The 23,069-nt window shown below is 35.8% G+C and overlaps 1 protein-coding gene across 1 annotated transcript in view; it reads right to left on the bottom strand.

The window, feature by feature from the left end:
* The window catches only part of ADAMTS19 (ADAM metallopeptidase with thrombospondin type 1 motif 19), a 263,593-nt gene that overhangs the window by 110,788 nt on the left and 129,736 nt on the right, over nt 1–23,069 (bottom strand). The window contains exon 9 of the mRNA XM_018050709.1: nt 765–905. Within this exon, the coding sequence (XP_017906198.1) occupies nt 765–905 (141 nt within the window). The remainder of the gene's footprint in view (nt 1–764; nt 906–23,069) is intronic.

Here is a 23,069-nt window from a genome sequence, read left to right as displayed (position 1 = left end):
CATTTTAGTAGATTTTAATATTCATTTGACCAAAAATTAACTTGACAATTTAAATAGTATGGAAAAATAAATTTGAGTAGTGAATTTAGCTAGTTAAGTATTTCTACGTCTCTTACTTAGATTTTTGAATACTTTAAGCATCTCTCTCTCACTTATTGATGGGAACTCTGCATATCACCTTTTGGTACTATTTCAGCTTTCCCTTCTATTACTGAAGAAATAAGTAAAGAACAAAGCTTTAAAGTGAAAATCAGAACAATAATACTCTTTTTCATTTTCTTCCCAACGAGGCAAAAGCTGAATGTTGAAAAGAGGAGAATCAAGGACTATAATAATGGTGAAAATTATGGATTAATGCAAAAAGACTCAGAGTTTAGAACTATGAAGTAGAAAGGTGGAGCTTTTGTTAAAGGGGTTTTTGATAACAACAGATGTAGAGGGATGAGCATTGAGAATGTTTCCACTGGGAATTTCTGAAGAGGCAATTTAATATTATGCAACATTTTTTATCATTGCAATAATTTTCAACCTTACAAATCATCTTGCCTCATCTCTTGTTTTGAAAACGTGGAAACTAAGAAATGAGTTGGTTGAATAATATGTCCCAATTGACACCATGAGCCAGTGGAGAGCCAGGATTAGAACCAAGTGCCTTGATTCCTAATCCATGCCCTTTCCACTCTGCCATGCCACACACCAGGGTGGTAGAGGAAGCAGGCACACACACATATTCATGACCCAGCAACAGCAAGTGACCTCAGTACCTTAGAAATCTTTCCAAATCTTCCTTGCTACATCGGGACCATGAGACATCACCAAGATTTTGTCCTTTAATCCATTCACCAGACATGATATGAAGACCATCAGCACATGACGGGTGGTCATTGTCATGATTAATCCCCATGCTGATTTGGAATATAGTTAAAATTTGAAAATCATATTAGATAGATATTCTAACTTATTATACCTGCAATTAAATGACAGCTAAATCATTAAAACAATGAGAAAAATTAGTTTTTAATTTTAATTTTTCATTGAAGTATAGCTGAATTACAATGTTGTGTTAATTACTCCTTTACGGCAAAATGACAGTTATACATATATATATATGTATATATGTGTGTGTATATATATGTATACACACATACGCACACAGGATATTGAATATAATTCTCGTTGCTATAGAGTAGGACCTTGGTGTTTATCCATTCTATATACACCAGTTTGCATCTGCTAGTCCCAAACTCCCGATTTATCCCTCTCTTAACCCCTGCTCCCTTGGCAACCACCAGTCTATTCAGAGAGAAATTAGTTTTAAATGTGAAAATAAAATTAATTTCATATTGATTATTTTTTAAATTATGTTTACCTAGATTAAAGGTCAATGTTTTTATTTAGTAAACAACATCTTCTAGATTAAAAGTCAATATTTTTATTATTAAAAAATTTTCAAAAAAAAAAAAAAATTTTCCCAGTCAGTAAATAGCACATTTAGTTCACTACGTCAGTATAATCTATGTTATTTTCCACACAGTAGTAGGTATGAAATATAGAAATACTTAAGTTTCTATTCAACCACACTAGATTCTTGTTCTTGCCTGAATACCCTTTATTCATTCCTTTTATCAAATCTGAACCCACATTAAAGTATTGTTTCCCCCAGTTGCTTCATGAGACAGTCTTCTCCCATGCATCATAAAACACAAACTGTCCCTGGGAAACCTTAACACTCTCGGTCATCTTCATCTTTTCTCTTGAATCCTATCCGGTGCTCTAAGTTGGAACTCTGATCTAAAACTCTGACTTATCTTCTAATGGATGTATTAGAATAATATTAAATTCAGTATGTCTAAAAACTGCCGTTAATATTTTCTCTTTCAAGCCTCTATGTCCTCCTGTTTCCTCTCCCTCTTTTCTCTTTTTTGTGCCTTTGCTGGCCACACAGTTTGCCAAACCAAGGATCTTCAGGTAATCATTTATTCCTTCCTCTTCCAAATTACCACCCAAGCTATTTTATTTACTAATTGTTAAGGGCAAGCCCTGCTACTATTTTCTAAATATTTCTTTCCACTCTTACCTCCTGTCAATTCCTTTTGTAACTATTAAAGAGGATTATAAAATTATTTAACCTTGACAATTACTGTTGTATTCTAAGTGGGTTCTGTGCCTCTAATCCTGGGCAGCATTCTCCCTTCTCCTCCTGCCTTGCTCCAATGAGATCTATTTAAAAACACAATCGGGCTGCCTTTCCTCTGCTTTTCCATTACCTATACAGCAATTTCCAGCTCTTTAACATGGCACGTAGTTTCTTCATCTCCTTCCAAGCCATTTATTGCATTTCTTTTCAGCAAGAGCAAATGACTTGTAGTTTCCCAAATATGTTGTTCCTTATTCTCTTGAATTTTCTAAGTGTCATATACCATAAAAAGGAGTATATAAACTTCAATTAAATAATTTTATGCTGCTGCTGCTGCTGCTGCTGCTAAGTCGCTTCAGTCGTGTCCAACCCTGCGTGATCCCATAGACAGCAACCCACCAGGCTCCTCTGTCTCTGGGATTCTCCAGGCAAGAATTCTGGAGTGGGTTGCCATTTCCTTCTCCAATGCATGCATGCATGCTAAGTCGCTTCAGTTGTGTCTAACTCTGTGCGACCTCAAGGACAGCAGCCTACCAGGCTCCTCTGTCCACGTGACTCTCCAGGCAAGAATACTTGAGTGGGTTGCCATTTCCTTCTCCAAAATAATTCTGCGAGGTAGGAACTATTATAGCACCCCTTGTGCAGATGAAAAGTAACTTTCCCAAGGTCATACAGGAGAAAGTGGAAAGTAGTGATGTTTGAACTGAGGAGACTGGCTCTAGAATATTGTAACTAACCATTAACCATTTGACAGCTATGAATTCCACTTCCCCCCTAACCCTATCCAAAGTGCTTTTCCTTCAATGTCTTTCCCTGGATAAATTCTGCTTAATCTTCAAGATTCATGTAGATTACTTTTAGGAAGTTTTCCTTTACTTTTTCCCACCTCACTTACATGTACTATCTCCCCCCCCCCCCATCATGGGATACTATAAACAACAGTATTACAATGTTTTCTATAGTGTACTATATGTTTTTACTTTTGGTTATCTCTCTAATATCTAACTGCTAGAGACTTATCACTCTAAAAGGCTGGCATACTGGAATCCTATTCTATAATTGGTAATGAAATTTGAACCAAGCCAGCATGCTGAATCACTTCTACTTCAGTAAAAGCTGCATATAATCTCCTATGAATTCTGTGAATTCTATGAATCTCCTATGAATAATGAAGTCATTAAAGTAACTGTTTGTGAGAGAGTTAATACTGAAGATGTAGAAAGAGGAAAGTTTGGTTTTGTACATGTTACATTTGAGAAGATGGCAAGATAGTCCAATGCTCCTTTCTTCTCATTGTGTAGCAGATAATAACTAAAACAGTTTTCATTAAAATATTGTGAATAACACAAATATCTATTCTGTATTTTAAAATACGAATAAAAGAATTGTTATAGAAGTTGTTAAAAATTACAACTACCTATATTTTCTCATATGAAAATAAAACTTTCAAAATTATTGAACTACATTTTCAGTTAAATAATTTAAAATTTTAAATAAAAATTGTTACATTTAATGTGTTTTTGAAAGAGGAAAATGATATAGGATGAATTAATTTATAAAGAAGAGTAATGAATTAGAAGTTTGCTAACTTGAAGGCTGTGAAAATTATCTAAATAAAATAAAAAATATATTATTAAATATATTTTTCATTTTAATTTTAGGAAAATTCAGCTATATGGTAAATTATATTTCTCTTTTCTCATCTAATTAATGTCCTTAAATAGGGTCTGTATCAACACATATTAATAGAATGGATAGAGAAAACAGGAAGAAACATCTTTTTCACACTTTGAAGATGAAGAGGAAAACTAACAGGTGATAAGGACTAAGCAGGGGTCAGTTCACTTAGCGTGGGGTAGAGTAAAAGACACAGGGGTCAGATTTGAATCTTCTATCTCCATCTTATTCATGTGACCAGAGGCAATTTAAATAATAATAAAGAAATAAGAAATAAGCATGCCTTGGTTTCCTTGTTTGTGAAATATACCTTCCTGAATGGTTGCGAAGATTACATGAGGATGCTATAAAATGCCTAGCACAGTGCTTGGAAAAGAGCAGGAACCAATAACTTCTTTTTGAAATTGGAGCAGTAAATCAGAGCTGTTTTATTTCTCTCATTTGTTACACAGACACACAAAAACTATTATTAAAGGCAATTTACTGTACTGACTTTCATGAAAGTGGGGATTTAAGAAAATTCAAGTAAATAATAATGGCAAGAAGTTACTTTGTTTGGATGCTAAGCTAACATAAGAAACTGTACATATGGCATAGTCTCCCAGATTGATAAAGATGCCTTAATGCTCTGTATGGTTCCAAAGCTGTCCCTGCCTGCATCACCACCTGGCCTCCACCAGGGACTCTGTCTGCAGCACATGTCACTGGGTGACCCTGTTATAACAACAACCGCTTGCCACGTGGAACATATTCAACTCTTCCATCTGTGTTGGTGCAGGCTTTCAAATCATATACAAATGCTTTAGTTTTGAAAGGCAACTGGTCTTTTTCAAAAATAATAAAATTTCTTAAATAATGTGTCCATTTGAGAGAAGAGGGACTCCTTCCAGGATTTAGCAATTTGGACATGTTCCCAAAGCAATGTAATATGATTTTCCAAATTGGGAAGATTACAGCTTCTCATCCAGATGATCATTTTCCTTCAGGGATCCGGATTCTCATGTAAGAAATTAGCTACAGCCATGGAGAGATCTGGTGATTCAAGCATTGTTTACCATTAGTTAAATTTTCCTAAAGCTATTTAACTTGTAACAGAAGTTATCATTATATTGGGACAGGGCTTTTTTTTTATAACCACACATCTGGAACTATCAGGAGACACTGCTTGATTCTACAGATTTGAAAGAAAACAATTGTGAACCTTTAACTGTGCCAGTCACTGTATTAATCATTTTCAGTGATGATATCATTTAATCCTCACAATACCTCCAGAATGTTTTTATTATCATGACTTCTATTTTACAGATGAGGAAGGAGCTGAAGTTAGTGTGGAGCTGTGACTCAGACCCAGGCAGTCTGTTGGTCAAAAACAGTGAACTTTAAATCACCAAACTATAGATCAAAAGTCTCCATTTATGTATAAGATTTCTTTTCGGAATGATTTTTTAATGTCTCCTCTTCATTAGCAGAAACGCACCTCCACAGGTATAGTCCCAGAACCGACTTGCGTGCACTGTATGGAAAACATTCCCCAAGTAAGATATTAGCAACACCTTTCCTCACACTATGCAACAGAGCTATATTTTAATAATCTCAGTTTAAATTCATTTTGACAAAGAGCCTTGGGCAAATAAACTCTCCACTAACATTGTACATGGTTGTCAAGTCAACTGAGAAAATATTTTTATCTTATAAAACTTCTCAACTTGTTTAAAAGTCCCTGCCAGGAAGTTTTGTGATATCCTGCGGAAAGCTGGAGAAGCATTTGCATTTTGAAGATGGTCCTTTTTGATGTTTAATGAGTTAAGAGAAGAGAATGCTTATGAATTCACTCACATTTTTTAGATAATTTGGAAAGGATCTGATTTGTAAACAGTCATATTTTAAAAGAGTAAACTTTTGGGGGGCTGAACACGTTAAACATTTTGTCATGGTATCTTCCCACTAAAAGCTATATATCATGTCTAAAAAAAACTGATTAATAAAAGGAAACAAACTTACAATGTCTAACTGAGAGTGGATTGTACTTTCATAAAATGACACAATTTCATACAATTCACTGACTGTATCTGATTTGATGTAACTTCACTGATGTGTACTCATGGAAAAAAGCCCAACATTAAGAAATATGAGACATTTTCATTACTTTTTATATTTTAAATCATTTAAATCATCTCATTTTGCACAAAACAAATATGTACTTCTACTGGCAAGTCAAAGGCAATGAAAAGTAAGTCAGTAACAGGCTAAAAAATCAGAGGTTAAAAAATAAAACACACTCTGCTGTGTGTTACATAAAAGATATATTTAACAATTCAACAAATACTTGTTAAGAACACACTAAGTGCTGGGCACTGTACTGAGCTGGGGTCATAAATATGAGTAAGATCCAATTTTTACCCTCAAGGAGTTTATCATCTACTGGGGCTAGAATTCTCTTACCCTCAGGCAGCTAAAGATGTTTGAATCCTGTTCTTCTATGTTCCATAAAGCTCCTTTTCCACCACGACTACCATTAACCAAGACAAGCTGAGTTACTTCACTTTTGGATTGTTGTAATAACCCTTTAACTCCTGCCCCTTAACTCTTTGCCTTATTAAACCATGATTTAATTACTTTTTTCCTTATGCAAACATTAACACAAAAACTAATTCCCCAGGTAAAAGCTTTCAATTCTCCTTGGCAAACAACAATACTGAAAAAGTAAATAATAACAAACCGTGGCGCCAGTTAAAATGCAGATTCCTGGGCCCCACCGGCAACCAATCAAAAGAGATTATTTATACGTAAGAAGCAGCATTAACACATTTTCTAGATGATTCGTACTTAAAATTCTGAGAATTGATGAGCTACAAGTTCAAAATCCAAACTTTCTGTCCTGGTTTTCAAGCAACCATAAACCGATTTCAATCTGATTTCCACTGTAACAGTTCATTCTAGCCTAGTGTTTTGTTTAGTCCCTTCTGGTCAAAATGCTTTTTACAGCTTCTTTGAGAACTTCTTCCCATATAAAGGACTCTTCAACAAATTCTAACACATATTTCTCATGATTCTTAAGTTTTGTGCCCTTCAAATATATGGCACATAAGATACCAGAACCATCTTCTATTTCTTTTGAATTTTATATATAACTTGTAATATATGCAAGTTATCACCACCAGACTTAAGTGTTCGGAAAACAAGAACTATCATATTTTCTTTTTAACTCCTTGAATTATTTACTTCAATACCATATTAAATAAATTCTATAGATTTATCAGCTAATATGGAATCATAGGAGCAACTAAATATTCTGTACATTTGAGGGAAAGCTGAAACTAACGTGGCATCTTACTGACTTAGAATAACAATAAACCTGAAAAGTCTATGGGTGATCTGCTCAAGGAAGGTTGCTAGGCTTACCCTAGACCATACATGTGCCAAGAATGCATTAGAGAGATGTAAACAGAAAGCCAACTCTTGTGTGGCTGTTCACTAACTGGGTGATTTTTCTCCTTTTCCACCTACTCACTATGACATCCAAGCCTACATTTGGAGAGAATCTCATATGGGAGTGCTGCCACTTGTCTACTGGCTTAATTCCCATTATGATTAATAACTTGGACAAACCACTTATTACTCTAACTGCTATCACTGTCTAAATAAAGTATCAAATACAAAACCTGTGTTAGTGGTCTATAAGAATCTCCATAATAAGTACACTTCCTGCTAATCCATTAAAAATTCTGAACGATATATAAGCACTCCTTGAATGAACAGAGAGATGTATGGCCACCAGGTGGAAAACCTCCTCTTTACATTGAAGCACTTATAAAAATAATTCTAATACTACTAATAATTCCTACTATTCACTTGCTGTGTATTATCCACTTAGTGTTATAAATCAACAAATGTGCCGTGCGATTAGAGCATCACCAACCTAACAATGAACCTTGAGAGGAAAACTTACCCACATTTTGGGAGTGAAGAAAATTAGTAAAGGCAGATAAGACTGACTGGCCCAAAGTTCATTCAGAGAGTAGCTGGTACGACAAGAACTCAAGACCAAGTCCCGTGTTGCTTTCTCGCTCGTCTGCCCACTGAGTAGTTTCTAACCTTAACCAAGGAGCGTGTACTACCTGTGACTTCTGCTGTATGGAATTCTAAAGCATACAGTATGGGAACAGTGAGTTTACACGTCACTATTACCAGTTTTAGTGGGTCAAAGAACATTAATTACAGAAAATTAATTTTGAATGTTTTAATAAGCAATGGATTTGACAAGTAAAAATATATTTGTTTTTTTTTTCATTTTATCTTTTTCCCACCCTGAGTCCCTGATGATGTCTTTATCTTCATTTTTTTACTTACTTCTTATTGCTTGTCTACTCTCCCTTTAGAATATTTCCTCTCTTTCTTATAGTAGATATGCTGATTGGTATCAATTCAGAATGAAGGACAAATATTTTACTTCCTTCTAAAGGACTCCTCCAGCAAACTGAGAAAGAGTAACCAAATTTATGCTCTTGGATGCCTTGTGGGCATATGCTGGCTTCTTACTGAATTAGCAGAATTTTAGATTACATTGTACTACTGCTAAAACTGCTGGAATTGTCCCTTCTCAGTCTGTGACTCCAGGACATGCAAGAAATGCTTGAGCAGGCCTGTAACCCGACTTTAAGGACGACTCATCATAACTGATGTGTAATTTAACTACTGTATGTCTACATAGTTCATTTTATAGAAGAATCAAATTAGCACATGCCAGAAAGGAAAAATACTTTGCCATATCTATATTTGAAGAGTCATAAAACCATAATTTCTTTTACTCATTCAAGGCAATTGCATTCCTTGACCCAAACAAATTTATCTTTTTCTACCTCTGAAACTCAACTGCTTTCTACCCTCAATCTAAAAATAACTGTTCAACAGATGAATATTCCTAAAGCAAATGTTTATTAATTCATACAACAAATGTTTGAGTGTCTATAATATACAATGCACTCAACTTGGTAGTGTATGAGGAAAAGTGTATTAGACAGTAACCCTATTTTATAGAGATTCCTGTCTAGTAAGGAGTATCTGTGTGTGCGTATGTATCAGTATAAATCAGTATATGCATATCAGAAATTAAGTGACAAGTGATATTTACAATAAACAGTGTAAGGGACTTAAAAAAGGAAATATATTTCCAGATAGACCTTCAGGCCTCATTTCACAAAAGGGATTACATTTGTCTTGACCATTAAATAGATTCATTTGTCTTTACTTAATGGAGAAGTAAAATTGAAAAAGGTATAAATCAGTAGTGTTCAGAGTTGGAATAAGAAAAAAGCATTAATAGAGACATGAAGCTTGAAAATTATGGATTGTTTTAATTCATGAAATAGGGAAGAGGATTATAAAGTTAGAAAGACAGATTGGGACCAATCTATAGAAGTCATAAATCTGAGTGTGGAATTGGAATTTATTCATTAAGTGGTAAGGACCAATAAAGGTTTCTGGGCTGAAAATCAGAACCACATTTCAGTAAGCTGAATCTGGCAAAAGTATGAGATAGATTAGAAAGATAAGGTGTTAGGGCAAGGTGTGTATTGCAATAGTCTAAACTGGAAGAATAAGGGAAGAAGGAGTGGACTGATAGGATAACTATTTCAGATAAACAATGAACAGAATTTAACAACTGACAATGGGAGGAGATAAGATGATAAAGAGTTAAAGATGTTTTAGATGTCTCAGTTTAAGAACCGATAACAATATGCCAATAATAGAAATGCAGCTGTCTGAACAAGTGAGTTTATAACCTGGCCATACCCTTGGTTCTATCCAGGTACACTTTACATCAAAGCACATAAGAAAATGTCATTGGTTTCAATGGTTTACTAGTTACAAGGCATCTTCATTGTTGGTACTCTGGCAATACTTGAAAACTTCAGCAGGTGCCCCAAATATTCATTGCCTTCAAGGAGCTAACTTTGCATAATTTTTGATTCATTAGCCTCTCAGTTCCAAAAGAAACTCCTGAATTAACAACTTAGTGGAAAAGCTACATCTCTAGTTTAATACTTAGATTAAGCTAACTATTAAAGTTTGAGTGAGTGAGTGAGTGAAGTCGCTCAGTTGTGTCCGACTCTTTGCGACCCACTGGACTTAGCCTACAAGGCTCCTCTGTCCATGGAATTTTCCAGGCAAGAGTACTGGAGTGGATTGCCATTTCCTTCTCCAGGGGATCTTCATGACCCAGGGACTGAACCCGGGTCTCCTGCATTGCAGGCAGATGCTTTACCATGTGAGCCACCAGGGAATAATATATATTAGTTTTTTTCCACTTGGTTCAAAAAGCTAAACAAAATCCAAAATCATACAGGCACTTTTGGTCAAATGAAAACATGTTCTGTGTGTTTATAATGACATAATTTATAAGTAATTTCCCCTAATTTATGTAATTGTATCCACTCATCATTTCTATGAAGTAGGCAATCTAATTATGGTATGAGATCCTTAATCAGTAAATGAATCTTATATGTTTAATGTAGTTTCTTTAACTTATAAAAATAACAGAACTCTGCTAGAACTTTTTATTTTAACACTATCTACTCAAAGTATAAATTAACATAAATGTGCTAAAATTAAATTACAAAACTATATCATATACTGGTTTCACAACAATTTTGCCCACAACTTAAAGTCCATTGTATTATTTTAAGAATATAAATGTATCTTAAAAGAGCAATTTTTAGAATTAGAAACACAAAGCACTGAGGCATCATATACTAAGTGGTCAAAAATAAATACTATTTTATTAATATAAAACAGTGATCATTTTCACATCCTTATGATTATTATTATTTTTTTAATTTTAAAATCTTTAATTCTTACATGCATTCCCAAACATGAACCCCCCTCCCACCTCCCTCCCCATAACATCTCTCTGGGTCATCCCCATGCACCAGCCCCAAGCATGTGTATCCTGCGTCATACATAGACTGGCGATTCAATTCTTACATGATAGTATACATGTTAGAATGCCATTCTCCCAAATCATCCCACCCTCTCCCTCTCTCTCTGAGTCCAAAAGTCTGTTATACACATCTGTGTCTTTTTTCCTGTCTTGCATACAGGGTCGTCATTGCCATCTTTCTAAGTTCCATATATATGTGTTAGTATACTGTATTGGTGTTTTTCTTTCTGGCTTACTTCACTCTGTATAATCGGCTCCAGTTTCATCCATCTCATCAGAACTGATTCAAATGAATTCTTTTTAACGGCTGAGTAATACTCCATTGTGTATATGTACCACCGCTTTCTTATCCATTCATCTGCTGATGGACATCTAGGTTGTTTCCATGTCCTGGCTATTATAAACAGTGCTGCGATGAACATTGGGGTACATGTGTCTCTTTCAATTCTGGTTTCCTCAGTGTGTATGCCCAGCAGTGGGATTGCTGGGTCATAAGGCAGTTCTATTTGCAATTTTTTAAGGAATCTCCACACTGTTCTCCATAGTGGCTGTACTAGTTTGCATTCCCACCAACAGTGTAGGAGGGTTCCCTTTTCTCCACACCCTCTCCAGCATTTATTGCTTGCAGATTTTTGGATCGCAGCCATTCTAACTGGTGTGAAGTGGTACCTCATTGTGGTTTTGATTTGCATTTCTCTGATAATGAGTGATGTTGAGCATCTTTTCATGTGTTTGTTAGCCATCCGTATGTCTTCTTTGGAGAAATGTCTATTTAGTTCTTTGGCCCATTTTTTGATTGGGTCGTTTATTTTTCTGGAATTGAGCTGCATAAGTTGCTTGTATATTTTTGAGATTAGTTGTTTGTCAGTTGCTTCATTTGCTATTATTTTCTCCCATTCAGAAGGCTGTCTTTTCACCTTGCCTATATTTTCCTTTGTTGTGCAGAAGCTTTTAATTTTAATTAGATCCCATTTGTTTATTTTTGCTTTTATTTCCAGAATTCTGGGAGGTGGATCATAGAGGATCCTGCTGTGATGTATGTCTGAGAGTGTTTTGCCTATTTTTATGGGCTACGTATTTCTAAAGTAATGGGTAAAATTTAACAGTTGAAAAAAAAGATGAGATGCTCAAGAATTCTAGTGAGCAAAGAAACCAATACAAATTAAATTATAATTTAACATGTGCTAAACTCAAAGCTGGTAAAATAAACTGTATTCACAAGCAGTCCTCTATTTAAATTTGGATACATATTGCCACATGACCTCCGATAACAGTACACCACTTTACACTCCTCTCATAAATGTATGAGTATCTGTTTCTTCATAGACCAACACTTTTCATTCACTTACACTCTTACTGAAACATCAGTTAACAGCTGAGATGTGAGAGATATAATGTTAAGCAGCAAGGACAACAGACATAAACAAACAGAAAAACAAAACAAGGCACAGCCCACGTCCTCAAGAGGGACAATCTAATTAGAGACACAGACATCAAATAATCATACGAACAATGTAAACCTACAACTGTGAAAAGATTAGGGACAAAAACTACACAGAATTTGTAAGAGCAGATATGAAGGCATTTAACCTACCCATGAAGTACTTCTCTGAAGAAATGATCTGAAAGAAGAGTAAGAGAAAAATGAGGGACGTGGCAGGGAGTTTTCTTGCCAAGGGAAGTACATGTTCTTTACATTGGGAGTAAACATGGATTTATCTGTGTAAATTCATGTAATCGGATAGTTGGAAGGATAATTGCTTTGTGGTCTGATAGGCATCCTATGAACAATACTAGGATATGTTCATATATGCCACGGAAATATATCTTTGATGTATGTGGTAATATCCTTCGCCATTTTTCGAATGGGTCTTTAGTTATGTTGCAAATTTATTTTTATGAGCTCTTTTTAATATTAAAGAAAATATTACTTTGTTGTACATGATGCAGATACTTGCACCTGCTGTATTTCTTCCTTGTGTTGCTATTTAATTGCAAGTCACTAATTTTATGTGTTTTCAAGTGTAAGTCACTCTGTCATGTCCAACTCTTTGTGAAGCCATTGACTGTACCTTGCCAGGCTCCTCTGTCCATGGAATACTGGACAGGCAAGAATACTGGAGTGGGTAGCTATTCCCTTCTCCAAGGAATCTTCCCAACCCAGGAATCGAACCTGAGTCTCCTGAATTGCAGGCAGATGCTTTACTGTCTGAGCCTCCAGGGAAGCCCAATTTTATGTGACTTTTCCTTACACATTTCTAGATTTCACACTGAGAATCAGGGACATTCTCTATTAAAAGACTTGAAAACAAAAAAAAGAAAGAAAGAAAGAAAGAAAGCCAACAAAACAAAGAATAGAATCATTTTGGTGTATTCTGATGTACTGTCTAACATAGAGATCCCTGTTACTTTTGTTACCGAATGATTTGTTTGCGTCCACTGATTATAGGTGTTTTTATTATACACTACATTTCCAATCTTTTCCTACTTATAAGTAGATTATTTTCTTACTCTCTCTTCCACTGACTTGCTTGCTTATTCAAGCACCAGCATAAACTGCTTTATTTATTCTGAAATATATTAATATCTGATAAAGTTTACCCTCCTCCTTCCCAGTTTTTACTTTTTTTAAACAAGATATTTCTTATGTTGAGTTTTCCACATGAACTTTAAAAGCCTAGCATGCTGTAGTCCATAGGGTTGCAAAGAGTCAGACATGACAGCAACCGAACAACATCACCAAAATAACTTTCAAAAAATTGATATTTTAGGCAGATGATTATATTAGTTTATATACAGATAATAGTCATTTTATGATATTGATGTTCCTATCCCAAACCAGGAAATGTATTTCCATTTATTAAACCACTTTTATGACTCTATACGGCTATAAATTCTTTTTTAAAGATTTATACATCCCTTTGTGAATATATTCCTAGGTATTTTATCTTAATTTTTATTTTATTTTTTGCTATCTTCAATAAAATGGATTTTTTTCGTTCATTATAGTTTGCAAAAGGCTCTTGTTCATGTTTTGGAAAGCAAAAATTTTTTACAGTTTTGTAAAAAGCCACTAAAATTTCCTTATTGCTCTAATAGTTTTTTTAGTAGATTGTCTCAAGTTTTCCATTTATATAAATGATACTCATTTTGCCCCTCCTTTCTAGTATTATATTTATTTTTAAATTATTAAATATTTCACAAAAACAAATACATTCATATATATGTGCATACACATTACATTGTGTGTCTAAATTTGTCATGCAATCTAAATAAATTAAGTATTAAGGAGATAAATAGCAAGGTCCTTCTATATATAGCACAGAAAACTATATTCAATATCCTATGATAAACCATGATGGTCAATAGCAAAATCAGATTGATTATATTCTTTGCAGCCAAAGATGGAGAAGCTCTATTCAGTCAGCAAAAACAAGACCAGGAGCTGACTGTGGCTCAGATCATGAACTCCTTATTGCCAAAATCAGACTTAAATTGAAGAAAAGTAGGGAAAACCACTAGACCATTCAGGTATGACCTAAATCAAATCCCTTATGATTATACAGTGGAAGAAATAGATTTAAGGGACTAGATCTGATAGATAAAGTGCCTGATGAACTATGGACGGAGGTTCGTGACATTGTACAGGAGACAGGGATCAAGACCATCCCCATGGAAAAGAAATGCAAAAAAGCAAAATGGCTGTCTGGGGAGGCCTTACAAATAGCTGTGAAAAGAAGAGAAGCGAAAAGCAAAGGAGAAAAGGAAAGATACAAGTATCTGAATGCAGAGTTCCAAAGAATAGCAAGAAGAGATAAGAAAGCATTCCTCAGTGATCAATGCAAAGAAATAGAGGAAAAGAACAGAATGGGAAAGATTAGAGATCTCTTCAAGAAAATTAGAGATACCAAGGGAACATTTTATGCAAAGATGGGCTCGATAAAGGACAGAAATGGTATGGACCTAAAAGAAGCAGAAGATATTAAGAAGAGGTGGCAAGAATACACAGAAGAACTGTACAAAAAAGATCTTCATGACCAAGATAATCACAATGGTGTGATCACTCACCTAGAGCCAGACATCCTGGAATGTGAGTTAAGTGGGCCTTAGAAAGCATCACTACAAACAAAGCTAGTGGAGGTGACGGAATTCCAGTTGAGCTATTTCAAATCCTGAAAGATGATGCTGTGAAAGTGCTGCACTCAATATGCTAGCAAATATGGAAAACTCAGCAGTGGCCACAGGACTGGAAAAGGTCAGTTTTCATTCCAATCCCAAAGAAAGGCAGTGCCAAACAATGCTCAAACTACCACACAATTGCACTCATCTCAAATGCTAGTGAAGTAATGCTCAAAATTCTCCAAGCCAGGCTTCAGCAATACGTGAACTGTGAACTTCCAGATGTTCAAGCTGGTTTTAGAAAAGGCATAGGAACCAGAGATCAAATTGCCAACATCCTCTGGATCATGGAAAAAGCAAGAGAGTTCTATAAAAGCATCTATTTCTGCTTTATTGACTATGCGAAAGCCTTTGACTGTGTGTATCACAATAAACTGTGGAAAATTCTGAAAGAGATGGGAATACCAGACCACCTGACCTGCCTCTTGAGAAATCTGTATGCAGGTCAGAAAGCAACAGCTAGAACTGGACATGGAACAACAGACTGGTTCCAAACAGGAAAAGGAGTACATCAAGGCTATATACTGTTACCCTGCTTATTTAACTTATATGCAGAGTACATCATGAGAAACCCTGGGCTGGAAGAAGCACCAGCTGGAATCAAGATTGCCTGGAGAAATATCAATAACCTCAGATATGCAGATGACACCACCCTTATCGCAGAAAGTGAAGAGGAACTCAAAAGCCTCTTGATGAAAGTGAAAGAGGAGAGTGAAAAAGTTGGCTTAAAGCTCAACATTCAGAAAACAAAGATCATGGCATCTGGTCCCATCACTTCATGGCAAATAGATGGGGAAACAGTGGAAACATTGTCAGACTTTATTTTTTAGGCTCCAAAATCACTGTAGATGGTGACTGCAGCCATGAAATTAAAACACGCTTACTCCTTGGAAGGAAAGTTATGACCAACCTAGATAGCATATTCAAAAGCAGAGACATTACTTTGCCAACAAAGGTCCATCTAGTCAAGGCTATGGTTTTTCCTCTGGTCATGTATGGATGTGAGAGTTGGACTGTGAAAGAAGCTGAGTGCTGAAGAATTGATGCTTTTGAACTGTGGTGTTGGAGAAGACTCTTGAGAGTCCCTTGGGCTGCAAGGAGATCCAACCAGTCCATTGTAAAGGAGATCAGTCCTGGGTGTTCTTTGGAAGGAATGATGCTAAAGCTGAAATTCCAGTACTTTGGTCACCTAATGCGAAGAGCTGACTCATTGGACAAGACTCTGATGCTGGGAGGGATTGGGGGCATGAGGAAAAGGGGATGACAGAAGATGAGATAGCTGGATTTCATCACCGACTCGATGGACATGAGTTTGAGTGAACTCCAGGAGATGGTGATGGACAGGGAGGCCTGGTGTGCTGCGATTCATGGGGTTGCAAAGAGTCAGACACGACTGAGTGCCTAAACTGAACTGACAAACCATGACAGAAAGAATGTGTTTAAAAAAAAAAAAAAAAAGAATGTATATGTATGTGTAAGGAAATGACTGCTGTACAGTTGTACTTAACACAACATTATAAATCAAATATACTTTCAGCAACAACAACAAGCATTAAGGGAAACATTCACACAAATAGGAAATTTGAACAAGACGAAGTCTAAGATTCATGCCCAAATTCTTTATCAGGTCTCATGCTTTTGCCTTCAAGAAGGCACATAAAGTGTGTTCTGCTGTAGAAATCATTTCAATCTTGAAGTTCTAAAGACAGTCTCATATATTTTCTGTTAGAAGTCTCATCTGTACTATAACAGTCTTTATTTCACCCACAATTGATTTCTAGAAAAGATCTTAAGAAAGTGTTTAATTTTATTTTTACACCTGTGGGAAACCAATCATACTATCTCATTTTTATTAACAGTCAATTTCTCTATTGATCTACAAGGACACATGGTCAGTTGTCAGGTTTTCAAGAAAACTTGGGCTTCTTTGCTGCTGCTGCTGCTGCTGCTGCTAAGTTGTTTCAGTCGTGTCTGATTCTGTGCGACCCCATAGACGGCAGCCCACCAGGCTCCCCCGTCCCTGGGATTCTCCAAGCAAGAACACTGGAGTGGGTTGCCATTTCCTTCTCCAATGCATGAAAGTGAAAAGTGAAAGTGAAGTCATTGAGTCATGTCAACTCTCAGCGACCCCATGGACTGCAGCCTACCAGGCTCCTCCGTCCATGGGATTTTCCAGGCAAGAGTACTGGAGTGGGGTGCCATTGCCTTCTCCGTGGGCCTCTTTATGATTCTGCATTTCATTGGACTGACTGTAATGTTGAGGTCTTGGTTACTTTAGCCTCTATAATAGGTCTTCATTTCTGTTAGAGAAAGATTTCCATATTATTCGACTCTTCCTCCTCTTCTAATTCTGCCTCCAGCTTCATGGCTTTTCCAAAAACGTTTTGGCTATTTTTGGCTATTTGCACTTATATATAAATGTTAGAAATAAGTTTATTCACTGGAATTTCCATGAACCTCTGAAGTATTTATAGCAGAACTGAAATCTGTAAGATATTTCATTTATCCACAAACAATTGCTATACATCCACTGATACAGGTTTAATTTAATTAATTTTAATAGAAGTATTTGCTTTTCTATCTTTTGTTAGATTATGCTTAACTATTTTGTGGTTTTTGTTGCTATAGTAGATAAACAGTAACCTCTTTCTTTTTGATATTTTGTATTTTTGTGTTGACAGCTAATTCCTTAATATATATCCTATATCCAATAAAATTACTATACTCTTCAACTAATTCTATATTTTACTGTGCATTATATCATGTTTTTATACAGGCATTCATATAATTGGCAAAGTAAAATAGCTTTGTTTCTTCATTCTCAACACTACATCTTTTATTTTTCTCCCATTCTGCACTGGCTTATAGGAGCTTCCCTGATGGCTCACTGGTAAAGTATCTTTCAGCAATGCTGGAGATGGGACTTCAATCCCTGGGACAGGAAGACCCCCTGGAGAAGGAAATGGCAACCCATTCCATTACTCTTGCCTAGGAAATCCCATGGACAGAGGAGTCTGGTGGGCTGCAGTTTATTGGGTCGCAAAAGAGTCAGACAAAAGTTAGTGACTAAACAACAACCACAATAGTGTACTGGTTTATACCTCCAGTAATGTACAGAAGTAGATATAGAGACCTCTCTGTCATTTTATGAATTTTATAGAGGATTTTTCTAATATTTGGCGGTTAAGAATGATGTTTCCCGTTGATTTTGGTAAATATACATGAGAAAGTTTTATTAGATTTTTTATTTTGATTTTATTAAAATTTTTTTTCTGTATCTACTAAGATAGTGTGGTTTTTCTAATTAACAGAATCTGTTAATTAATCTGTTAGAGGGGGTTAAGAGTTTTAAATGATAAATGACCTCTGCTATACAGACATAAATTCACCTTTATTCTCTTGTATTAACTTCATTTATTTATACAGGCTTCCCTGGTGGTGCAGAGGTTAAAGTGTCTGCCTGCAATGTGGGAGACCTGGGTTCGATCTCTGGGTCGGGAAGATCCCCTGGAGAAGGAAATGGCAACCCACTCCAGTATTCTTGCCTGGAGAATCCCATGGATGGAGGAGCTTGGTCGGCTACAGTCCACGGGGTCGCAAAGAGTCGGACACGACTGAGCGACTTCACTGTCACTGTCACTTTATTTTAAAAAAGTTTCTTTGCTATTGTGCATCATTCTCAGATAAGAAATGATCATAACTTCCTTCTATAAATGTCTTTCACTTAGTTTATGTCCTTTATTGATTATATTAGTACTAGCCTCAAATAATGACTCTGGGGATGTTCTTTCATTCTAGATAATTCAGATTTTTACAATTTCCTTGAACCTATATTATGTCTGAACTCGCGTTTTCTTAAAAAAAAAAAAAAATCTAAACTGCTGATTCAGTTTCTTTAAATGGTTATACAGCTTGATGTCCTTCCATTACATTTTCTTAGAATCTCCCCACTTCATCAGTTTGTAACTTCTTGCCATGAAAGCATTCAGTATATTTTCTTTTTAATGTCTTTGTTATCTGTGTTACACCTCCTTTTCTCATTCCTAGTACTATCGAATTGTGCTTATTTTTCTCGATCAATCCTATTTTTGTCAATTTTACTTGCATTTTCATAGATCTAATCTTGACTTTGTTCACATTTACTGCATTTTTCCTTTTTATTAGTTCCTACTCTTTGTGATTTCTTTTTTCTATTCTTTTACTTTCTTATTTTTCTAACAACTTAATTTGAAAACTTAGGGCATTAATCTCAGCATAAGGTTTTCATGTATAATTACCAACAAAGGTCCGTCTAGTCAAGGCTATGGTTTTTCCAGTGGTCATGTATGGATGTGAGTGTTGGACTGTGAAGAAAGCTGAGCACCGAAGAATTGATGCTTTTGAACTGTGGTGTTGGAGAAGACTCTTGAGAGTCCCTTGGGCTGCAAGGAGATCCAACCAGATCCAACTGATCTAAAGGAGATCAGTCCTGGGTGTTCACTGGAAAGACTGATGCTGAAGCTGAAACTCCAATACTTTGCCACCTGATGCAAAGAGCTGACTCATTGGACAAGACTCTGATGCTGGGAGGGATTGGGGACAGGAGGAGAAGGGGACGACAGAGGATGAGATGGTTGGATGGCATCACCGACTCGATGGACATGAGTTTGGGTGAACTCCGGAAGTTGGTTATGGACACGCTAGGGAGGCCTAGCGTGCTGCGATTCACGGGGACGCAGAGAATCGGACACGACTGAGGGACTGAATTGAACTGAAAGCTATTCATTTTCCTCTATGTACTATTTTATCTGCAAGCTGTATTTTCTAAATAGTACATTTGCTGTTGTTTAAACCTGAAAATTTTCTGGTTTCCCTAACGATTTTTTCTGGGATATATGCGTTTTTCAAAAGTATGCTTGTAAAAGTCTTAGTTTTCTTTTTGTTACTAGGTGTTTAACTTAATTGTACTATGATCAAAAAAATTCATCTGTATATTCATCTCTAGAAATTTGTTTAGACTTACAGAATAAAACAATATATGGTTATTCTTTGTAACTATCCAATCGGTTTTAAAATATTAGGTATTCTTTAATAATTCACTGTAGGTTTTCTATCTGCTCAAAATTTTTAGTTGTTCAAATGTTTTCTATATAGATCTTTCTGCTCACTTGATCTATCAGTCACAGTGAGCTATTTTTAAAACTCCCACTATAACTGTAATTATATCTCTGTTTTGTTAATGTTTGCCTTTATACTCTGAAACTATGTCATTAGAATCTGGTTCATCCCAGACTCCCTGATGGATTCTTTTTCACACCATATCCTGAAGCAAACCATCTGTTGCCACCTCTGGAGATACACATTGCCATGTAAGGGGCTGTGAAACTCTGGCTTTCATTTACCAGGGTACATTAAACTCTCAGATCCTCCAACCAGCATTAAGACTTAGCTTCCTGTGAGTGAGAAATTCCATCTCTTTTATATCAATAGATGACTTCTATCTCTAGTATGTAAAAATTTTTCTTTCTGGCCCTTTAGTTAACTATTTATTTAAAACATTTCTTTTTGGAATTTTCAGGTATTTAAAATGGGAAGAGAGAGTTCAATGTGCTTACAACATCCATCAATCCAAATCATAATCTTAATTGCAATGTAAATTTTTAATGTGAAAATCAATGCCAACTTACTACTTAGATATAACAATTCATTTCCTCAAGTGGATTATTTAATTCATTTCTAACAAACAATGAGTACATTCATATATTCAGCTGTTCTACACAAGTTAGGAGGTTATATATTCTATACATTTAATAAATTTATTAAGTTTAATAAATTTATCTCTATTGAGTAAGTACATTTTTAAGTACATACTATATGCCAAGTAAGCAAGTACTACTGTTCTAGAAATTGGAAATATAATACTGAACTAAGGAGTCAAGAATTCAACATATACATACAGATAAATAGATACATGTCTAGAATTGGAAACATTTTATGAAGCAAATTAAAGTAGGTAGACGAAGATAAATTGGGGGTGTGGTTATTATTATGCTTTAAGAAATGTATTCAGAAAGGCCTCACCTATGACACTTGAGCAAAGAACTAAAAAAAAAAAAATACGGAGACAGTCATGTGACTGTTGTGAAGAAGGATATTGCAGGCAGAAGGAAAAGCAAAGGGCAGAGGATCTGTGCTTCATGTGTTTGAGTTACAGAAAAGAGGCTGATGCTTCTCAAACCCTGTTGGTAAGGAGGGCAATGGAAGGCTTGAAGGGGAGGAGGCTATTCCAGGGCCTTGTGGGCTATTTTAAAGACCGGGGATTTTATCAGTGAAATAGGAAGTTACTGGAAGATTTTGAGCAATGAGGGCGGGTAATTTGCTTTGTTTCAAAAGAATCTCCCTGGTTCTGAATTGAAAACAGGCTATGGGAGGCAAGGGCTGAAAAATAAAGATCATTTAGGAAGCCACTGTAATAATTCAGAAGAGAGACGATAATGACTTGGCCCAGAGTGGTAGTAGATTAGTGAGAAGCAATCAGATTCTGGCTATGTTATAAAGGTAGAGTCAACAGCTGAGGAGGAGAGCGTGAAGAGCGAGAAACAGAGAGGGCTCGAGGATAATTTCATGGTGTCTGGCTGAGTGTCTGGAAGGATGGAGCTTCTGCTTACTGTGACAGGAAGACTTCAGAAGGGAGCACTTCCTGTGTGTGGGGAATCCTTTCTGCATGTGCATGCTGGAATAAAGTCTCGCTCCATGTAACCTTGGGTATATGTGAAACTACATGATATTATTTTAATAAAACTTTAACTAAAAACTTATTAAAAGTTTCATACAATAGCCGAAAATGTTCTAAAGAATGGGTGTGCATACAACACCTTTTCTATAATAATTTTTTGTTAACATTCTATGCAAAAATTTTACTAAGACAATTACAATTATTACTTATTATAATTACTATATTCCTCACTCATTTAACATATATTTACTGATTGCCTGATATGCATTGACAACTATCAAATGGATTAAGAATCTCATAATAAATAGGCATGGTTCATTACCCCCTGGAGCTTAAAACTGATAAAAAGATGAACGAAGGTACATTTATAAAGACATGACTTACAGAACACACCCTACAGGAAAATGGCTACTGATAAGATGTATGAATTATGATCAGTAGGAGATAATTACTCAAAGCTGTTCCCATCCACGTAAGGCAGAGGGTGTGGCATGCACCAATGTCGTGCAGTGCAAAGAACCACGGTCCATTAGAAACACTGGAAAAACTCTCTTGTGGCTGCAGTGCTGAGAATGAGAGGGAGCATAGCGTGAGGTATGGCTGAAGACACAAGTTGGGGAGAGATAATAAAGAGGCAGTCCAGAAATAAGCTGAGTAAGTTAGAAATGCCCTTCAGCATCTCTGGCATAGCATAGTAGTTAACAACACAGGCTCTGGATTTGGACAGACTTGAACATCCACTCAGGCACTTATTAGCTGTATGAGTTTTGGCAGTCACCATCCCTAAAATAAAGCTAATACTACTGCCTTCCTTCTTTTGAAGAGGAGGGCAGAAGTCTTTGGTCTCAATGTGCTAAGTCAGTGTAAAGTTTTCCTGTTCAATAAATCTCCAGATACAGCAAGGTCAGAAAAATACCCACAGGGTTATGTTACTATTAATTATAGTTCATATTATTATTTCCCTGATAGTATATATATTTTATAATAAAATATAACACCTGGGGCTAAGTTTCAGTAAAAGCTTACCTAATATAAAAGGGGTTATTTTACTTTTAGTTAGAATTAACAGAGAGGGCTAAATTATTTGTGGCCCTAAATAAAACAGTATGTGATATGTATACATGGTACATATATGATATATATTCATATTTTTGATATAGCATTTATATAATAAAAAATCTAAAACACCACTAAATTATGAAAATTGTATAATTTATATATAATCATATTATGAAAAGTGAAAGTGAAGTTGCTCAGTCATGTCTGACTCTTTGCAACCCCATGGACTGTAGCCTACCAGGCTCCTCCATCCATGGGATTTTCCAGGCAAGAGTACTGGAGTGGGTTGCCATTTCCTTCTCCAGGGGATCTTCCTGACCCAGGGATTGAACCTGGGACTCCTGCATTGTAGGCAGATGCTT

This window comes from Capra hircus, chromosome 7 (assembly GCF_001704415.2).
Source record: "Capra hircus breed San Clemente chromosome 7, ASM170441v1, whole genome shotgun sequence".
Classification (NCBI taxonomy): domain Eukaryota; kingdom Metazoa; phylum Chordata; class Mammalia; order Artiodactyla; family Bovidae; genus Capra; species Capra hircus.
This window is presented reverse-complemented; position numbering and strand designations above follow the sequence as displayed.